This window comes from Sminthopsis crassicaudata, chromosome 4 (assembly GCF_048593235.1).
Source record: "Sminthopsis crassicaudata isolate SCR6 chromosome 4, ASM4859323v1, whole genome shotgun sequence".
Lineage (NCBI taxonomy): Eukaryota > Metazoa > Chordata > Mammalia > Dasyuromorphia > Dasyuridae > Sminthopsis > Sminthopsis crassicaudata.
Genome location: NC_133620.1, coordinates 322060769 through 322082533, shown reverse-complemented (window position 1 = coordinate 322082533; position 21765 = coordinate 322060769). Strand labels below are relative to the sequence as shown.

Sequence of the window (21765 nt, the reverse complement as noted above, 5' to 3'; positions counted from 1 at the left end):
TTTCTTCCTTCCTTCCTTCCTTCCTTCCTTCCTTCCTTCCTTCCTTCCTTCCTTCCTTCCTTCCTTCCTTCCTTCCTTCCTTCCTTCCCTCCTCCTTTCTTTCTTTCTTTCTTTCTTTCTTTCTTTCTTTCTTTCTTTCTTTCTTTCTTTCTTTCTTTCTTTCTTTCTTTCTTTCTTTCTTTCTTTCTTTCTTTCTTTCTTTCTTTCTTTCTTTCTTTCTTTTCTCTCTCTCTCTCTTTCTTTCTAACATTTTGAAAACATTTTTAACATTTTTTTTAACATTTCCTTAAAAGTTCTGTTGGGAAGAAAAGCATAAATCTATCCCTTCCCCCCCCCCAAAAAAAAAGCTCTCAAGAAAAGTAAAGTAGGAAAAAAAGGGGGAAAGAGTATGCTTCAATCTGTATTCAGACACAATCAGTTCTTTCTCTGGGTATGGATAGGAGTTTTCATCATAAATCCTTTAGAGTAGCTGTGGATCATTGTATTGCTGAGAAAAGTTAAATCATTCACAGATGATCATCTTGCAACATTGCAACACTTTGTGTTGAGTTCATGAAAGATTTCTCTTTCTGAGAATATCCTGCTCATCATTTACTATAGAATAATATTCAATCACAATTATATACCATAATTTATTCAGCTATTCCCCCAATTGATGGGCATTCTCCCAGTCTCCATTTTTTTTTTTTTCCTGAGAAGAAAACGGCTATAAATATTTTTGTACATAATCTCTTTTGGGACTCATGCCTAGTGGTGATATTATTAGCTCAAAGGGTATACATGATTTTATAGCCCTTTGGATATTATTCATATCTTACTGATCCTTTCAATAGAGACCCATAGGGGCAGGTTCAAAAGATTAAATAAAGAATCAACAAAGGAGTTGGGGATTAAATGTTTTTACTCCCAGTTAGTTCAGAGGGTTCAGTGAGTGCAATTTAACAAATCTCCATTCTAGGCTGCCAAGCTTTCTTTGGAGCCTAACTCTGTTATTATCACCTCATTTGAAATGGCTAATCATGCAGTGAATAATTATTCTTGAGTGCCAAAAGTGGGCAGGTTATTAATTCTTCCCTGCCTGAAGATAGCTTTCTGAATATAGCTAATAGATCAAGAGCAGCACAATATCAGCCATTTTTTTCATGATAGAGGACATGTGTGTAAGTTTGTGGGAAGAAGGGAAGGTTCAACCAATAGAGAAGATGAAAATAAAGTTGTAGAGAGGAGATAACTGAAAGATCTAGGTTCCAGAAAGAGAAAGTGATAAGAAGCTGGTGATGAAGAGCACAAGCAAGAAAGATTAGCTGTGGTGCTTAGGTAGCTCAGCTAGAGCTATAGAATTAGGAAGACCAGAATTCAAATCCCGTCTCAAACACTGACTAACTGTGTAACCCTGGAGAAGTGGATAGAAGGCCAAGCCTTCAGACAGGAATACTTATCTTCCTGAGTTCAAAAAAAAATAGTCTCAGGCAATTCCTAACCTTGTGACCCTGGCCAAATAGTTTGCCTGAGTTTCCTCATCTGTAAGATGAGTTGGAGAAGGAAATGGTAAACCATTCTAGGATCTTTGCCAAGAAAACCCCAAATGCGGTCACCAAGAGTCAGATACAATTGAACAACACTGCACAAATCACTAAACTTATATCTGTGTCATTTTCTTCATCTGTAAATTGGAGTAATCAGCCAAAGAGATCAAAGAAAGAATCCATTTCTATAGTGGATTTTGTTGTGATGGTTAAAGATTGGAAACTGAGGGGGGGGGGTAGCCATCAATTAGGAAATGGTTAAACACTGTATCACACAGAGTTGTAGACTAGAAAAGTAATAGGATACCACGTGAAAGACTTTGAACACCAAACAGAGGATTTTGGATTTGAACCTCAAGATAACAGGGAGCTGCTAGAATGTATTGAAATGGGGGATTAACATGGTCAAAACAATACTTTAAGAAGATTTAAGTGATAGCTGAGTAGAAAATAGAATGGGAAAATACTGGAGGCAAAGGAGTGATGAGGTCCTGGGTTGCCTTTAAAGTCCTTTTTGGAAGTATTCAAGCAAAGATTGGAGGACCCTTTATTGGATATATTGTAGAAGAGACTATCCTGAATGTCTGGGCTGGACTAACATTCTATCATTTCTGAGGTACCTTTCAGTTCTAAAAATCTCTAATTCTAGAATTTTAGGATTGTACAGGGAGAAATCTCTGAATAGCTTTGGAGTTTCATACTTATACTTAGCCCACATATACAGAGTGTTAAATGGTTAAGAAATATTTTCATGAGAAGGGTTATTGCCCTATGAAGTAGGTAGAACAAATATGGTCACTTCCATTTTACAAAGGAGGATTCTACAGATTACAGAAATCAAATGCTATGTCAACTGCTCCACAGGGTGTCAGTGGCAAAGCTGATTTCCTAATTCCAGGGTTTGCCGGTTGTTTGTTTTTTTTTTTCCTAGACGTAATGGCCAAGGTTTCAAAGGTCAGTAAGTCTTGTGATGGCATATTAAATTCTTAGAGAATGACCTTTGCTGCTGCTACTATTGCGGTCATTATTGTAAACCTGAGAAGGATTATTTCCCATTTAGGATTGGCAGCCAGCATGATAACATCTTGGAAGAGAGCTGAGCAAGCCAAATCTCTGGGGAAAATGACATCATAGATTTTAGCATTTTCAAAGGCCCATTATCAGAATGTTTCACTTTCCTTTCTGCCAAGGTAGCTGCAAATGGTCTCACACCTCCACACTTTCACACACACCAACACAGATTCAAAGCAATCACTTTCTTCCCTCCTTCCCGACTTCCTTCCCTCCCTCTCCCTCTCTCTGTCTCTCTCTCTCTCTCCTCTCTTTCTTTCTTGCTTTTTTTTTCCTTTGTTCTTTCTATTTCTTTCCTTCGTTCTTTTTTTTTTCCTTCTTTAATTTTTATTTTCCCCAGTTACATGTAGAAACAACTTTTTTTGTGGGGGGGTTATATATGGGCTTTCATTTTTTTTACATATTTCCTTTTGAATTATGTTGGGAGAGAAAAATCAGAACAAAAGGGGAAAATCACAAAAGAAAAAAAAAACAGAAGAAAAAAGAAAAAGAAGTGAGCATGGCATGTGTTAGTTTATACTCAGTCTCCATATTCTCTCTGTGTTTGGATGCCATTTTCCATCCAAAGTTTATTGGGATTGCTTTGGATCGTTGAACCACTGAGAAGAAACAATTCTGTCTTGCTGTTGCTGTGTAAAGTTTTCCTGGATCTGCTTGTTTCACTCAACATTAATTCAGGACTTTCTAAAATCAGCCTGTTCATTATTTTTTATAGAACAATAATTTTCCACTACTTTCAAGTACCATTATCTTAATCAGCCATTCACCAATTGATGGGCATCTATTCATTTTCCAATTTTTGGCCATTACGTTGCCACTACAAATATTTTTGCATATATGGTTCCTTTTCCTTTTTTAATGATGTTTTTGGATTACAGACCCAATAGTGCTACTGCTGGATCAAATATAATTTTATAGTCCTTTGGGCATAGTTCCCAATTGCTCTCCAGAGTGGTTGGATCAGTTCACACCACCACCAACAATGGTTTAATGTTCCAGTTTTCCAACATTTATCATTATCTTTTCCTGTCATTTTAGCCAATCTGGGAGATGTGAAGTGGTACCTCAAAGGTGTTTTAGTTTGCATTTTACTTTTTTTCCTTTTTTCTTTTTTTTTCCTTTTTTCTGAGGCTGGGGTTAAGTGACTTGCCCAGGGTCACACAGCTAGGAAGTGTTAAGTGTCTGAGATCCAGATTTAAACTCGGGTCCTCTTGAATTCAAGGCTGGTGCTCTATCCACTGCACCACCTAGCTGCCCCAGTTTGCATTTTTCTAATCAACAATGATTTAGAGCATTTTTTCATATGACTATAGATGGTTTTCATTTCTTTATTTGAAAATTATTTATATCCTTTGACCACTTATCAATTGGGGAATGACCTGTATTTTTTAAAACCTTGACTCAGTTCTTTATGTATTTTGGAAATAAGACCTGTATTGGAAACACTGGCTGTAAAAAGAAAAAAAAAAAATTCCCCAACTTTCTGCTTCCCTTCTAATCTTGGCTGAATTGGTTTTGTTGTGCAAAACCTTTTTGATTTAATGTAATTAAAGTTGTCCACATTACATTTTATAATGTTTTCTAGTTCTGTGGCCATAAATTTCTCCCTAGTCCAAAGATCTGTCTGATAAGCAACCATCCTTTCAAAGTCCTTTTATATATTTTAATTTGCATGAGTAATCTTAAAGAGTTCAAATTTTCCTTGAAAGACACAATCTTTTTTGCACGCACCAGGCAGGTCAGTAGTTTACATAAACATAAAACTTTGTTTACCAGATACTGGTAAACCAGATACTGATAACCAGAGAAATCCAGAACACAGGAGGCACTGCAGTTTCTGTCCTGCCTAGAGCAAATACATTTAACTGGTTGGTGATTTCCAACATTTTGCAATTATTGGGGGTGGGAAATGGACTGAGGGCACTCTCTGAAGAAGGTGATAAAGAATAATCTGTGGGTAGGTAGCACTTGTGGCTAATCAGAATTCTGTTTTCCTAGTGTGACTCAGAAATACTGAAATAATAAAGGGTTTCAAGGAAGGCAAAATCATTCTACTAAACATCTTCTTGAGGGGAAGAATTGCATTTTGCAACAAGTTTGCAGTTTGCTCAATATTCAGAAAGTGCTTTCCACATAGTACATACTTAGCTACTTAATGAAGGCTTCTTGAATGAATAAACTAAATTAAGGGAATAAACTGGAATAAAATACACTTCAAAACAAGTCTTGAAAAAGTCACTTAAACTCTGAATTTTAATTGTTCTAGATGATCTCCTGGATCAGGACATGTGAGATTGATGAACCTTCAAGGAAATCTATTGATAGATTTCAAAGGGTACATGAACTTGAATGTGAAAAATTTATATCTTTATTTTCTCTAATCTCTAACTGAAATTTAGCCTTCTATTATGAATGTAGATAACTGACAGTGTTCTGACAAGGGGTCCCCAGACTTCCCCGGACTTCCAAAGGGAGAACATGACACAAAGTTAAGAACTGGACCAGGTAAATGATGAACAGGCTGATTTTAGGAAAGGTTGGAAAGATTTATATGAACTGATGATGAATGAAGCAAGCAGAACCAGGAGAACACTGTACACAGCAACAAGAAGATTGTGTGATAATCAACTATGATAGATTTGATTTTTCTCAGCAATTCAGTGATCTAAGGTAATCCCAATAAATTTTGGACAGAAAACTCCATCTGTATGCAGAGAAAGACCTATGGAAACTGAATATGGATCAATGCACACTATTTCTACCTTTTCTTCTTCTTTCTTTCTTTTATCATGGTTTTTCCTTTTTTCCCCTGATTTTTATCTCCCAATCTGACTCATATGGAAATATATATAAAAAAATGTACATATGTAACAAAATTTTTTATACTGATGTACTTTACTATGATAATTTCTAGGAAAGAATTACCTGGCAATTTTATTGGTAAAGAATTGAAATTATAAATCAATTTAGATAGAATATCCATTTTAATTTTGTTTTCAGGGCCTAACAATGAATTTCAGTGATTCTACAGTTATTTAATTTTTTCTTTATTTCTGCATTTTGTGCAGTTTAAAGCTTTTTATTTAGAGTATTATATATTATATTATTATATATTATATATATTTAGAGTATTATATAAAAATACTGCTAGTTTCTGTGCATCTATTATATATTTTGATACTTTTTTGTTAATGCAATTATTATTTAAATTAATTTCTTCATTGATTTACTGTGATTTTCTAAGTAAATCAGTAAGTCATCTGAAAATAGAGAACTTTTATTTCCTTTTTACAGACACTTATATTTAATTTCCCATCTTAACTTATTATTAAAGCTAACATTTCTATAACTATGTCAAATAGTTGAGAAAAGGGATGTCATTTTATTTATATATATATATATATATATATATATATATATATATATATACACTTAGTAGACAAGCTTCCAGTGTTTTGCTACAACTGCTAATATCAACTTTTGATATTAGAATTTTTAAAAGATGGGTCCTTCAACAAGCTTGATTTTTAGAATTATTAATACAATCAAGTGTTCTTTTTGTCAAAAGTCTATTCTATATACCAACAGTGCCGTTTTGTTATCCCAACACTCTATCACCTAATTGCCCCACTTGTGTATTCTTAATGTACTTTTTTTTTTTTTTTTTTTTTTTTTTTTTTTTTTGCTGAGACAATTGGAATTAAGTGGCTTGCCCAGATCACACAGCTAGGAAGTGTTAAATGTCTAAGCCCACATTTGAACTCAGGTCTTCTTGATTTCAGGACTGGTGCTCTATCCACTGCACCACCTAGCTGCCCCTTCTTAATGTACTTTTTGAAAAATCGTTTTTATCTTTTCCACTTGTCCTCCCTTAGGTTTGATTTTCTTAGGAGCAAAGTTAAATTAAGTTGTTACCCTGAGGCTTCAAAGTTTTCAAGAACTAAAGATTCTTGAGTAGATTCCCCATCAATTGGGAAATGGTTGAATAGGTATATGAAGATAATGGAATATTATTATTCTATTAAAAAATGATGAACAGGCTGATTTTAGAAAGGCTTGTAAAGATTTACACAAATTGATGCTGAGCAAAACAAACAAAGCCAGGAATACATTGTAAACAATAATAGCAAGAATGCATGACGATCAGCTATGAAAGAATTGGTTCTCTGTGGTTCATTGGTCCAAACCAATCCCAATAGACTTTGGACAGAAAATTCCCTTTGCATCCAGAAAAAGAACTATAGAGATTGAATGTAGATCAACACATGCTATGTTCACTTTTTTCTCCATTTTTTTCTCTCCCGTGGTTTTTCCCCTTTGTTCTTATTTTTCTCTTCCAACATGATTCATAAAGAAATCTGTATTAAAATTAATAAATAAATTTAAACCTGGGAAAAATAAATGCTTATTGATTAAAAAGGTTCTTTTGCCAACATTTTCATCTTGGTCCTCTTTTAGGTTCATGAGTCTGGAATCTCAGACCATGGGTGAAGCCTTATAAGGGGATTTGGATGTTTCTGCTATTTTGCTTTCCTTAGCAATTCCATGTCACAGCTAAAAAAGTCAGTTTATATGTCAAGCTCTAAGGTGCCAAACTGTCATCACAAGCGTACCTATCCTGAAGCTGATCTGGCATTAGGAAAGAGCTGATCTGTTCAGCTTTTGGACATAATTCCTTTGAATGATAGCATCAAGAAATTTTTTTATACTTAGGAGGAGCTAGGTGATACAATGGATACAGCACCAGGCCTGGAATCAAAAGGCTCATCTTCCTGGCCTCAGATACTTTCTAGCTGTGTAACCATGGGCAAGTCACTTAACCTCATTCTCCTCACCTCTAAAATGAATTGGAGAAGGAAATGGTAAACCACTCCAGTATTTCTACCAAGAAAATCCCAGTTGGGATCATAAAGAACTGGAAGGTGGTACAGTGGATAAAGCACCAGTTCTGAAGTCAGAAGGACCTGAGTTCAAATTTGAACTCAGATACTTAACTCTTCCTAGCTGTGTGACCCTGGGCAAGTCTTTTAATCCCAATTGCCTCAGGGGAAAAAAAAAAAAGCAAAAAAACTTGAAGCTACTCAACAATATCAAAAGCTCATTGGAAAGAGCAGTGAGCTCATAAATCAAATCATGGTCCTGTGTGATTTTGGACAGTATGTGATCTGATAGTATCTAAACCTCCATTTGGTCTGTAAAATCAGAAAGCTGGAATGAATGATCTTGAAGGTCATTGTTTTTTCTCTGTGTTTCTCTGTCTCTGTCTCTATGCCTCTATCTTTCACTGTATCTTTCTCAGCTTCAACTTAGCATCCTCTATGGCTCTATCTTATTGCTAAATAATCATAAATCTACATTCTTTTCTCATTTTACTGGGATCTGGGAAGAGAAACACAGATAGTAAGAGGTACAAGAGTATTCAAAACTCCAGGAGTCACTTTCTTCACCTATAAAATGAATGTGAGTAATCAATGGCAATGGATAGTAGGAAGAAAGCAGAGGATGAGTCCCAGATTGAGGACTTTCCTTGCCTATAAAATGTTGACTAGACAATTTCAAAGGCTCTTTCCAACACTGAATCATATGATCCTATGACTACTGGAAGTTGAAAGGGTAGACTAACTCCTAATCCAGCAATGGTCACTTCTCATAGAGGATAATAGGACCAAGCAAAGATCGTTTGTAAGAACTTTTTTTCCATTGACTTTTTCTTTCTCCAGGGGGTGTCTGGAGAACAGATGACAAAGAGGAGTGACTCTTGAAGCCTGATTTCTCAATATCTTTACAAGCTACTACAGTTTATCTGACCTGATGTTACTGAGAACAAGTGGAATCCTTTGTCTCTTGGTAGCTTTGAGTGCCACAGGAAATTCAAGTGAGTATCTTTGTTCTCCATCTTCTCTGCATAATCTCTGAAGAAAAGAACAAGAGAGAGAATAAAAAGAGTATAATTCAGAGTTAGAAGGATCCTTAGAAATCATAGGTAAGAAAACTGAGCCCTAGAAAAATAATTTCCTTCCAGCTCTGAATTTTTCTCTCTCTTGTTCTCACTTTTCCTATGGTATTTTCCTCTATTCATATCTCTCTGACACATTCTCTCATGACTAATCCTATATCTAGATCTTACTTTCTTTGTCAATGGTCTTTCATACTAAGACAACCTAGAGAGTTTAGGACCCTGGGCAAAAGTTCTTTTTCTGATACATACAGTTCCCTCTTTGGTAAAGTCAGCAGGAAAGCCAACTCTACATGAAATCAGACAGAAATCAAGGGAAAGACAAAAACAAAAAAACACACAAGAAACTATATGAGGGAGGCAGGGAATCCAGGGAGAAAAAGGAATAGACTTTTCTTAGGTCAGAAGTTGTTCTCCAATCTTCACATTGAGTGGGGAGTTGAGTCCTAAACTTACACAATGAGTTTGGTGTGACATAGTTCTTTGTAGGGCTTCTAATGAAGTTTTGGGCTGGACTTGGCTGAGTGTTTAGTTAGCATGTTTAATGGAGCTAAAACAGGCCAGTGAATGAAATCACAGACCTGGACCACCTCCACCACCACCTTCCCATGGGTCAAATAGCTTTTGATTAGTAGAATATGAGCTCTTTGAGGGAAGATGTCTCCTTTTTTCTTTCTTTTTCTTTTTTTTCTTTCTTTCTTTCTTTCTTTCTTTCTTTCTTTCTTTCTTTCTTTCTTTCTTTCTTTCTTTCTTTCTTTCTTTCTTTCTTTCTTTCTTTCTTTCTTTCTTTCTTTCTTTCTTTCTTTCTTTCTTTCTTTCTTTCTTTCTTTCTTTCTTTCTTTCTTTCTTTCTTTCTTTCTTTCTTTCTTTTTTCCTTTTTTCGGTATCCCCAGCATTCACTAGGCATTGCATGAAATCTGTTAAATTGAATTGAGAATTCTCAGAGTAATTGAGAATCTTTCAAAGCTAACTCAAGGGTAACATTCTCCATGGAGCCTTTCCCCAGATGCCTCAATGATCTCTTTGCCCTTTGAACTTTGAGTAAATGTTATCTGTGACAGTCATTCATTTGACCCTATGTATTCTTATGGGACAGCGAGTCCTTAAGGTCAGAGGTAGTGAGTGCCTTGTGTTTCTTGATGCCCCCAGTACTTGGCACATACACAATAGTGTTTCTCTAAGTGTTGATGAAAATGATGGTGGTGGTAGTGATGACATGATTCTGGAATTTGTTCATTTATTGCAGAGTTTGCAGAGTTCCGCTGCAAGAAAGAAGTATCTGCTTGCCAAAATGACCGGGTTGAGATAAACTGCACTAGCACTATGGACTTTCGTGAGATAGGATTATATCTCTGTAAAAATGAGAACGACAGGGGAGAACTCCTCTTCAACAGGACCACAGTAGGAGAGTATCCACTTCAGAAAGGGATGCGTGTCATGTTTGAGAACCGAGAAGTCAAGCTGGTGATTGAGAAAACCCAAATTTCCCATCAGGGACTCTACCGGTGGCGTCTTTTAAGCAAAGGGTCCATAATTAAATTCACTAGACTGTATGTTTCAGGTAAGAAAAAGTCAGGAATGCAAGTTTTTTATATATAAAGCTAAGGAACATATTAAGCTCTTCCTCTAAGTTCAATTCTTCAACAAGCATTATTTGCCTATTATATAGATACAGTAATCACAACACAAAGTTTAGTGACAGATTCCTAACCTCCTAGAGTATACATGTAATGATCATACACCTTAATATAGGTAACTATAGCACTGGTAACTTTTTCAAGATTTTGGACTTATGATTTCTTTAGTATGGAAACTCCATCTTCTGATGGACAACTCACTTGTAGCTTATGGTCTTAAAGTTGCCTGGAGATATTGATAATTTAAATGACTTTATTCAGAAGCAGGATTTGAATCTGGATCTTCCTGATTCCAAGGCCAAATCTCTATTCTCTCCAGCACTTTGACTTTCAAAGACAGAACAGATATAACTGGTTATCCTGGTGGGTGAGTTTCTTCTCAGACATCTATTTAAAGCAATAGACAAATCTTTACCTCAAGAGAAATAATTCTACCCCCCTTAACTTGCTGAGTTGGATCATTAAAAAAAAATCTCAGATAATCAAGACCTAGAACATGTATTAATTGCATAGCTACATTCTCAAAGAAGCTAAGCCTCCTATAAGTCCTGGGAATGAGGCATTGGGAAGGAGTGCCATAAGCAGCTGCATAGACATCCATCTGAGCCTCTTTATTCTGATATCAAAGCCAAACCATGTCTTTAAAAAAAAAACAAAAAAAACCCCTCTGGTTCTCATTGATTGGCCACCAATAGATGATCCCAGACCAAGTCCTAGTTGATTATTATTTGGGTACTAATCGACTCAGATTGAATGTCAACAGCAATCATTTATGCTTCCGCCAGAAATCCTGAGGGTCTTCTCCTCCCATATTTACTTATTTAGAATTTTTTTTTAACTAAGTGAAAGAGAAGATTCTTTGTCTATTCCTACCTAGCCTTAATGTCTGAATGGATGTGGCCTCAGGCAAACTATAGATCTGTTGAAGATTTTAGCTTAAGAAAGTCTCCCATTGTACCCAGGACCATCTCCAGTCATTCTGATCAAAATCTGATCACTGGACTCAGATGCTCTGGAGGGGAAAGTGAGGCAGGTGACCTTACACAATCTTCCCTCAATTTAAATCCAGTTCATTTGCATGTCATGGTATCACCTCCCTGATATCATGGTCCTCTCTGAGAACAAACTCTTCCAATAGCAATGATCAGCATCTTAGGGTTTAGCTGTGACAACACATCTTGCCTCATCTCTGGTAATTACGTTTCCTTTAATAAAAGCTAGCTAGCAAATTACACAAATTACTTTTGAGATTTGCAAAAGTTTATAAATATCTCATTTATCCTCACAATTCTGGGAAAGAACTGATGTTATTATCCCTATTTTACAGATGAGAAAAGACATTGAATAACTTGTCCAGTGTTGTATAGTTAGTATGTATCTGAAGCTGTATTTGAACTCAGGTTTTCTAGACATCAGGTCCAACTCCTTAGGTGAAGTCTGGAAGAAGGGGTCAGATAGAGTGAATAATTTTTCAAATTGTTTTGGGCTATTTGGAGTAACAATTGAAATCCCAATGTATTTATTATACTACCTAACTGCTTCTTAAATGGTGAATAGTTTTGGCAAGAAGTCCATAAGCATGCTTGTGATCAGAAAGTCTTCAGAAATGACTGGTGAAGACTTTGACATTGAGTTTTGACAGAAATTGAATTTGAGCAGAGGAGCTTTTGATGCCGGCCTTCTAAAAGCTGGATTGTTTTAATTAAGTGATTCAAACTGTCAGTCTATGATTCTGTATTTATTCTGCAGTTAGGTAATGCAGTGAGTAGAGCAATGAGCTTGGATTCAGGAAGGAAGGCAAAGTCACTTGTCCAAAGTCACACAATAAATTAATTATAAATCATTATATAAATTATCATATGACCAAATAAAATAATAATTTTAAGGAGCTTAGCATGATTCCTGGAACATTGCTATTGTTCAGTTGTATCTGATTCTTAGCAACCCCACAAATTATAACGTCAATACTGTCTATGTGGTTTTCTTGGCAAAGACACTAGAGTGGTGTGCTATATCTTTCTCAAGTGGTTAAAGCAAACAGAGGTTAAGTTACTTGCCCAATGTCCCATAGCTAGTAAATATCTGAGGCTAGTTTTGAACTTAGATCTTGCTGACTCCAGCGTCAGGGTTCTAACCACTGTATTACCCAGCTGCCTCTGTGTGTACCTAGTACATAATAAGCCTATAAATATAAGTGGAGGAAAAGAGTTAGTGAATTCAGAAGTCATACAATGAGTTCCAGTTTAGAATGGAACCAAGTCATTGCCTTTCCTAATAGAGCAAGTTGCTTTTTAATTACCAAGACCTACTATAGGACTTTGTGTACTTCTTGAAGACAGATATGAAAAGGAGTGGAGAGAGCACTGGACATGAATAAGTCATTTTAACTTCTAAACCTTAGTTTTCTCATCTGCAAAATGGGAATAGTATTCACTTTATGAGCAGGATTGTTGTAATCAAATAAAATAATATATGTAAAGCATTTTGCAAACTTTAAAGTATTATACAAAAACTGTGATCATCACCATCATTATTGGTGGTGATGTTGTTGATATCATGAGCTAGAGTACAAGTGGAATTCTCTAATGCATTGCTGTCTAAATTCTTTGTCCAATACTTCTTGTTCCTCCTGATGGTAATGACTCTTCCTGGTATTTATTTGTCTTCCTGTGATTCTGCTTCTTCTAGAAAGTCCTATAATCTCCAAGGAAAATGATAAACTGATCTGCCAAGCAACACTGGAAAAGCCGGGGAGAAGAATCATCTGGTCCAATGAGACAGATTGGACAGAGAAAACAGAGTTCATATCCAATCAGGATGCCAGAGGCCTATTCAATCTCAGCAGCATTAAACTTTGGAAAGATAGTTTTAACAGTAACCCACCCTGCTGTAAAGTTGTGGATGATGAGAGGGGCTCCCCAGAATTTTGTGCACAAACTTGCTATACTAATGCCATGATGAGTAAATCCTTAGGTGAGGTCTGGAAGAATGGGTCTGTTAGAGTGAATAATTTTCTAAGTTTTTTTGTGCTGTTTGGGATAAAAATTGCAATTCTAATGTATTTGGAATAAGACTTGGCAGTGAACTCAGAAATATGGCTTAGGATCTTGAACTTTGTCACTTTGAGATTACATATTTTTTTTTTTTTTTTGCTGAGGCAAAAAAAGGGGTTAAGTGACTTGCCCAAGGTCACACAGCTAGGAAGTATCAAGTATCTGAGGTCAGATTTGAACTCAGGTCCTCTTGACTTCAGGAGTGGAGCTCTATCCACTGTTCCAATAATTCATTTTTAAAAGCACTTTATAGATTCAGTTTGATTTTCTGATAATAATCTCCTGAGAAATATTGATTAAATATTATTATCACACTGCCATTTGACAGATAATGAAGTTGAGACTGAGAAAGGGAATGTAGCTCATTAGTGTGAGAGCCAGAACTTGAATCCAAATCATCTAACTCTAAATGTAGAATTTTTGCCACACTGACCTTTCTTTTTAAATCTACCCTTTCTAAAAAAAAAATTAAAAACAAAAAGACAAAATAAGCACTTACATTAAGATATCTTCATATCTATTCCTGCTAAATAATTCTTTAGCCTCCTGAATGATTTCTCTATACTATTTCTGACTCTATTCTATGAATGTTTTAAAATACAGTTTACTTTCTTATCAAAACAACCCAATTATATCATGGAGCACAATGGAGGAACTCAAATGAACCTGTTCTACAACTCTACAATTCTTTCATGAACAATAGGTCAAAGGATTAGTAACAAACTGAGGGAGAAGAGAATACTTTGGATAGACAAATTTCTCCACAAAATTCTTAACTTTCATAGTTCATAGAATCATAAAGCATTTGAGCTGGAAAAGGACCTTATTATCATAATTTTTATTTTAGAATTAAGAAAGCTAAGATCCAGAGAAATTAAATGATTTGCCCAAAAGTAGTATGTAGCAACTTGGTCCAGTAGGGATGCAAATAGGGATCTCTAAATTCCCAATTCAGTGCTCACTCATCATTTTTGCTTTTACTTCACTGTAGGTCTTCCCACAATGAATCAAAATAAATCATAGTTATAATCATCATGATTGCTCTGGGTGTGTTCCTCGTATTATATTCAGAATTTTGAAATGAAAGAGTTGTTGGTAATTCTCATGCAGATAGTTTTGGGAATATGGGAGGGAAACTCTGAGGAGCTCTCCTCAGGGAGAGACCCATCTCTGGGAACCAAGATAAGTGGTGTCATTTTGTTATCTTGTGGGACTAGCTCACTCTCTTTTGAGTTGAAAATTAGTCCAGGACCACTCCTACTTAGCTGGAAATTAAGTGATCTCATTTAACTGGAACCTAGGCCTGGGGCAGTAATCTCATTCAATTGAAACTTCAGTGTCAGATTTACTATTTAAAAATGCAATTTTAAACTCATAACTTGCACAGGCCTAAAGCAAGACTATGCCTTGTCAAGGAACCTCTCTTTGGCATAACTGCCCAGGACCCCTGCCCACTATGAAGAGACATTTTCTTCTCAGTGATAAACCTTTTGTTATTTCTCTTCCAGGACCTTGCCACTGAGGAAGTCAGTCTTTCTAGCAAAGCTGACTTCTGTAGTGCCAACAACAAAACTTTCTTTTTTGCCACTAATATTTCGGGTTTGTGAATTGTTTCACATTGAACCTGCACCCACCAGAAGGGGATTCTCACATCTTAGCTTTCTGCACAGCCACTAACCACATCAGTCCTACATGCATCACTTCTATGTAAGCATAATGTTTTCCATCATCTATGATACTTCAGACTTTGTAACCATTTATACTCTGTTTCTTGTTTTTTTGTTTTCTTGTTCTTCCCAAAACTATATGAAAGCTAATAACCCTATCATGCAATCTTTTGGCAAACTGAGAAGTCCATCAGTTAGGGAATGGCTGGATAAGTTATATGGTTTATATATATATGCACACACACACATATATATATACACACACATATATGTATGTATATACATACATATATACATATACACATATATGTACATAAAACTGTGTGGCAAGTTCTTAAAAAGATGGGAATATGAGATCATTTTACTTGTCTCTGGAAGTATGTGCATGAAGTATGGGGATTTTCCAGTATGTGCATGAAGAAGCAACATAGAAGCAAACAATAACTGATTGTTTTGAAATTGGAAAAAAGAGTACAAGAAGTTTGTATGTTGTCACCTAATTTAATTATGTAACTTAATAATGATATGTAAAGTATATCATGTGAAACGAATCAAAAAATCCAGAATTAAAGTTGCTAGGAGAAATAATAAGAGAAATCTCAAATATGCAGATGATACCACTCTGATGGCAGAAAATGAAGAGGAATTAAGAAGTCTCTTCATGAGGATAAAAGAAAAAAGTGTAAAAGCCACTTTGAAGTCTAATATCAAAAACTAATATCTTAGCAACTGGACCTATCACTTTCTGAGAAATAGAGGGAGAGGAAATAGAAATAATATCAGATTTTATATTTTGGGGCTCAAAGATCATCATATATATTGACTGTATCTATGAAATTAAGACACTTTTGCTCCTTGAAAGGAAAACTATGACAAATCTTTACAACATGCTTACAAGCAGAGATCTCACCTTATCAATAAAGGTCCATATATTAAAAACTAAGATTTCTCCAGTAGCAATGTATGGCTGTGAAAATTGGACCAGAAGTAAAGTTGAGCATTATAGAATTGACAGTTTCAAATTGCAGTGCAGGAGAAAACTTGTCCCTCAGACAAGAAAGAGGTCAAATCAGTCAATATTGAAAGAAGTTAATTTAGATTATTCACTCATATTACTGAAACTGAAGCTTAAGTACTTTGGTCACACATAATGAGGAGATAGGACTCATTGGAAAAAACCCTGATGTTGAAAAAGATTGAAGGCAAAGGGAAAAGGGGATGGCAGAAGATGAGACATATAGGTAGTGTCATGAAAACAATGAATATCAACATTAACAAACTTCAAGAGATGTATGATGGACTATGGGATCATGAAGACTGAACAAAGTAAAGCTGAAATATTGATTAAACCAAGATTCTTAATAAAGCTATATCTCTATGCAGATGCTATTGATCAATTTAGAGAGTCTGGGGCATTTATTCATTCAATTAATGTTACATACCTTGTGCTATCAGTAATATCTACCAGTATCCCTAACATGTAGGCTAGGCTATTTTTTTCCCACTAAAAGGCAAGGATTGACTCAGTGAGCAAGGTCCTGAATCATTAATGCAACTTCTAATTCACAAAAAGGCATAAAGGAGGCCACCCATGAAAAAACAATATTCTCAGGCTTGGTGGACGTCCCACAGATTTATCCTAATTTTATGACACTGTTCTGAGCCCTCATTCTTGTTACCCAAGTAAAGAAGGAAAGGAAGTGAATTTGACATGATCTATTCAAGTTCCTGATAACATAGGCTATTATACTCTCCAAGTTGTTGATGCTATATCATTAAGAATCAGGGGTTCTCAAACAAATGCCAGATGCGGCCCGACGGGTTATGGCAAATGGGCTGAGGGGTGGAGACAGAGTGTGAGGTTTTGTTTTTACTATAGTCCAGCCCTACAATAGTCTGAGGAAGTGAACTGGCTCCCTATTTAAAAAGTTTGAGGACCACTGAGTAAGATGTAAAAAGATTATAAGAATAGGATAGGGGATAAAACATTTTGTATTTGTTCTATAGATGATAGAGAGCCATTGAAATTTATTGGGAGGGGGTGCGAAAGAAAGTAGAGTTACATGGTTGAACTTGCATATTAGGAAGAGTATTTTGGTGTTTTAATGAAGGACAGATTGGAGAGGGGAGAGTGAGGCAAGCAGACCAACCATCAGGCTATTGCAAAAATCCAGGCATGAGAGGGCCTGTAGTAAAATGATGGCAGTATCAGAAGAGAAAGAGGGGAATATTGGAAAGATGTTGCAAAAATGAAATCTATAGGCCTCAGCAATCCATTGGATAGGGGTGAGAAAGATGATGATTACTTGAGGTTGTGCACCTGGGAAACTAGTAGGCTGCTGTTGCCTTCCATAATAATACAGAAACTAAGAAGTAAAGAAAAAGTTTAGGGAGAAAGGTAATGAATTATCTTTCAGACATGTTTAGTTTAAAACATCTAGTGGTCCTTGAGTATATAATATACACATAATGTGTTTGCTGTGCCCTACACTCAGGGCCAGAATTTTTACATCATCTTCCCCTTACTTCATTGTTCTCAGAATATCCTGAAGTGTTTGGAGTATTTCTCTTTTCTCTATCATTGGCTCAACTCCCCCCCCCCATAATCTCCTCTATTTTAGGAGCCAATAACTAGCACTCCAATTCTATTTAACCAGTTAATATCATGTAGCTATTACAAAGGAATATTTACTTCACAGATACAACAAAAATAAATTCACAAACATTTCCCTTATGATCTCATAATTTCCCCCCACCCCAACACTTTAATCTCTGAAAAGGGATTAGGTTAAAATTCAATTCAGTTCCTACATAGCATGGATCCTACCAAGTTCACATCCAAAGGTGGAATCACTGTTAACTTTAACTGGTCTAAAGTCCTAAAGATCATTAGACATGATTATTCTATGCTTTTCAGTATACCTCAGATGCTAGACTGGCTATAACTTGTGGCCTGGATTCCTGGAGTGCTGAATTCCTGTGGCTTATCCTCCTAGCTTTTGAAATTCCCCAAGGTGGAAAAATCAGCTTCTTGCATCTAGTATGGAAAAGAATGAATAAAAAGGCTAAGGATCAAGCTAATTGTGGGGGGACCAGATGGTCATGAATGGAATGGAGGCTGCTTTCCCTTACAGCATTTTTTCTCTTATCAGAAGTCATGAATGAAGGAATTGCCATGATCCTTCAGACATGAATGCTGCGATGGGAGGCTAGTACTGATTTCTTTGAAAGAAGACTAATTGTGTGTATTGATAATGGAAAAAAAAAAAAAAAACTCCTCCCAACTGCATGATAATGCAGCCTATATGACCTAAAATGGGTTATCAAATTTTCTTTTTTCCCTAGATCCTTATGACCATATGAGGTTTCTGATTTTAGCAGTCTTTTTCATAAAGACGAGGCTGACTGGAATCTTTTGGCAAGTGATAAGACTAAACAACCATTAAGCTTGAAGAAGGCACTCAATATGCCACTTCTGAAAAGCAATTATTAGCCCATTTATTGTCCCCTCGTTGCTACAGAATAGATGACAACGGTGTCTTACTATTACCCTTCATCTAGAATTGCCTATCATGTGTTGGTAAATGCAAAACAGTCTCCCTAACAAAAGGGATAGAGCAGAGGAAGCCTCTATTGTTAAATGGAAATAATGAAATCAATATCACACTTTACTAAGTCCCTCAATTAGTGCCCTCCATTAACAAGTTGCAACTCTGCCAAAGGATGGGATTCTACCCTTGACATCCTGCCCCTGCCATTAGTCCTATGGTCTGCCACTTATCTCATTTGTTCCTTACAGCAACCTTAGTATGGGCTTGCTATTATCTTCCCCACTCTACAGTTGAAAGACTTGAGATAGGTAGAGATTAAATGCTCTTTCCAAGATCACATGACTAGAAAGTGTCTAAGGCTAGATTTAATTGTCTTCCTGACTCTAATGCCACTACTGGTTCCTAAGAGAACTTGGTTCTTAACATTTTTTCCTGGTTCACTGGTCTTCTATACAATACAAGAAAGATATACACAGATAGATGTTAGCATCCTTCACTCTGGGAATGGAGATGCTTTGAAAAATGGAGGATCTGACAAGGCTTTCTAATAGAGCTTCTAATGACTATAAGTCACATGGCTAGTGTGTAAGAGGATCTTGAGGAACACATCTACATTGAAGATAAAATACTCTAGCTCTAGGGCTCTTCAAAGATAACTGAGCGTCCCCTGACTTCTGTCAAGTCTATCACCACAGCAGCAACCATCAAGCTCTGAAAGATCATATCTTACTTCCAAATAGGACTTACTATCTCTGATCAGGGCATTCACTTCTCCACAAAAGTCTGAAATTGAGCCTGACACCATTAAATTTGCTTAGTTTTCCATTTCCTCTAACATCCTCAGAATGCTGACATTGTTCAACATCAAAACATTCTCTTAAAACAATAGCTTTGAGATTATGGAATCCCAGATTCCAAAAGTTGTGTCCTTGTGGAACTAGCACCATTCTAGGAAGGGGAAGGACTTCCTAATCAAGTACTTGTTGGGTATGACCAAGAAAGGCAGATTCATTCAATAAGCATGAGTTGCTTTTAGAGATAGTCTCTGTTAGCCTTTCCTAGTTCTTCCTTATTCCAGACCTCAAGATATCTGTTTTCTTACAAGGCCCCCTGAAACACCAGGAAAATGGCTCATGTTCCCCTCAACTAGTAGGCTTCCCTTCCCATAGAATGTCTCAAATTACTTCTAAGGGAAGGTTTGGAAAGGCTAAAGGATGAAGTCGTTTGTGGAGCCCCATACTGTCTAGCTATAACTAATTACTACTAAATCAAACCCATTGCTGAGTTGGTGGAGTGTATACCCCAAGCATGTGAAGATTTCCTCTAGGAGAATGGATGAATGAGAACAATTTGTGCCAACAGCTGTGAAGGTAGAAACAGGTACTTCAAGCCTTGCCATTAGATTTCAATGATTCTGGAGGAAAAAGTGAATCTGACAACTTTGTGCATATATTCAATTCACAACTCAAGACATCAACCTCATGATGTCATTAGTCCTTTTCAAAAATGAAGGACACAACAAAAATTACATGGGGTAAATAATCTTTTTCTGCAAATCTATGGTGATTGGCAATTACCTGGGAGAAAAGGGATCTCTTAGTCCACTTGGTGACGTTCCTGCAGTCCTCAGTGCAGGCAAGGAAACAGAGTACATGTTAAGCTCTGGTATAAATTCTACTTTCTATTTATTCTCTTGACTTTTCATAGTTCACCAGGTCACACTGGTGAACACTCTTTCATTAAGAACAAGATAGAACAAAGGCAAAGACATAAAGAGCAGAAGCATCAGATATTCATGGCCAGATGTGAGCCTGAGTGTAAAGAGTCAGTTACTGGTGCTGGATCTACATTTCTTCTTACCTTGAGGCTTAACAACAGTTAGTGCCTTTCCACTATTGGGGAAAAAAGGCACAATTGCCCTTATGAGAATTTTTTGTATGCACTCTCAGTTCTGGTTCAATATCCAATGAAAAAATATTCTTTTCTTTTCTTTACCACAAAGTAAAGATAGGAAAGAGTCATAGAATACATACATATGCTTTGAAGCCCACATAGGGAATTGCTGAACTCTCATTAACTAATCCCCCATTTTACTTATACAAATGCACCCAGATCTCTCTTTTCCATCTTTTCTTGCAGAGTGAGGGATGTGTCATGAGAGAGACAGCTAGATGATGCAGTAAATAGAAAACAGACCCTGAAATCAGGAGAATCTGACCTCAAATCCAGCTTTAGACACTTAATACTTCTTAGCTGTGTGACCCTGGGCAAGAACTTAACCCCAAATGCCTCAGCCAAAAAAAAAAAAGATGTTAAATACGAAGCTATAGGAATGCATGTGAAGCCCACATAGGGATAAGAACCTTTGCAAATTCTAATTTAAGACTAGTAACTAGGAAATTTATTTACAGAGAAACTATGCTGCGCACATTCAAAAACCAAATGGGCATATGTTAATACTATAGCAATTTGTTAAGATAATGGTTTGAAAAGTTTGTGTAATCTAAAAATTATTTATATGATGACAAATCTAATTATTATGGAATCTATGGGCAATAACTGGACAAAACATGAAATTGTTGACATTCATACTATTCCCAATTTGTTAGTTTATGATATTGAAAAATAAGGCAAAATAAGAGTGTATCTTTGTGTGTGACAAGTTAGTTAATTGTTGTAATATTCTTCTCTAAAATATAATGTTCTCTGGGATCAGGTTTCTTGGGAGGCTTCTGGGAGCAGCCTTCATTTCAGTATAGTAATCACCACAAGTGCAGCCAGGGATTAAAGTCCAAATCCTTTATTGTCTGCTTCAAAGTCTTGTCTCCTTCACTTGGGGCTCGGCTAGTTTTTCTGGAGGCCTATCTCTCTCCTTGGTTCTGAGAGGCCTGCCTTCTCTGGCTTCTGAATCTCTGGAATGAATCCTGGCTGAGGCTCCTAGCTTATATATGCTCTCTTAAAGGTATGAATCTTGTAGAACTGAGTAAGTACTAAGTACATGTACTGAACTAGAGAACTGTTAAATACCATGCTAAATTAGATAACTGACTTAGCACCTTGTTTCAAGTTCTGGCCCATAACAAATTGCTGTAAGACTTTTGTTATAGGGAAAGGATTTTATTCCAGAGCCTAAACTCTTCATTTCAGATGGCTGTCAAGGCAAGTGATGATCTGGAAGCATTCTGAGGAAAAGACCTCCTGAAATACCTCAAACCATGAAAACTTTTCCTCAACCTTGAATCCACAGATACCAATTTAAAAGACATTTGGTGGGTATATAATTTAGACATAAAGTATGATATCA

At 36.2% G+C, this 21765-nt stretch overlaps 2 protein-coding genes across 5 annotated transcripts in view; both read left to right on the top strand.

Annotated features, from left to right (window-relative positions):
• Positions 1–14278, top strand: part of LOC141538749 (uncharacterized) — a 50608-nt gene extending 36330 nt beyond the window's left edge. For all 3 annotated transcript variants that reach the window (XM_074260514.1, XM_074260513.1, XM_074260515.1), the window contains exons 2-4: positions 8318–8472; positions 9800–10114; positions 12879–14278. In XM_074260514.1, the coding sequence (XP_074116615.1) occupies positions 8409–8472; positions 9800–10114; positions 12879–13261 (762 nt within the window). In that variant the 5' untranslated portion in view covers positions 8318–8408 and the 3' untranslated portion in view covers positions 13262–14278. The remainder of the gene's footprint in view (positions 1–8317; positions 8473–9799; positions 10115–12878) is intronic.
• A 5092-nt stretch (positions 14279–19370) lies between these two features.
• CD7 (CD7 molecule) overlaps positions 19371–21765 on the top strand; it is a 33734-nt gene continuing 31339 nt past the window's right edge. The window contains exons 1-2 of one of the 2 annotated variants that reach the window (XM_074260518.1): positions 19371–19841; positions 21609–21730. The gene's annotated coding sequence lies outside the window, so the exon portion shown is untranslated. Of the gene's footprint in view, positions 19842–21587; positions 21731–21765 lie in introns of both variants that reach the window. The other variant, XM_074260520.1, reaches the window with a different exon arrangement.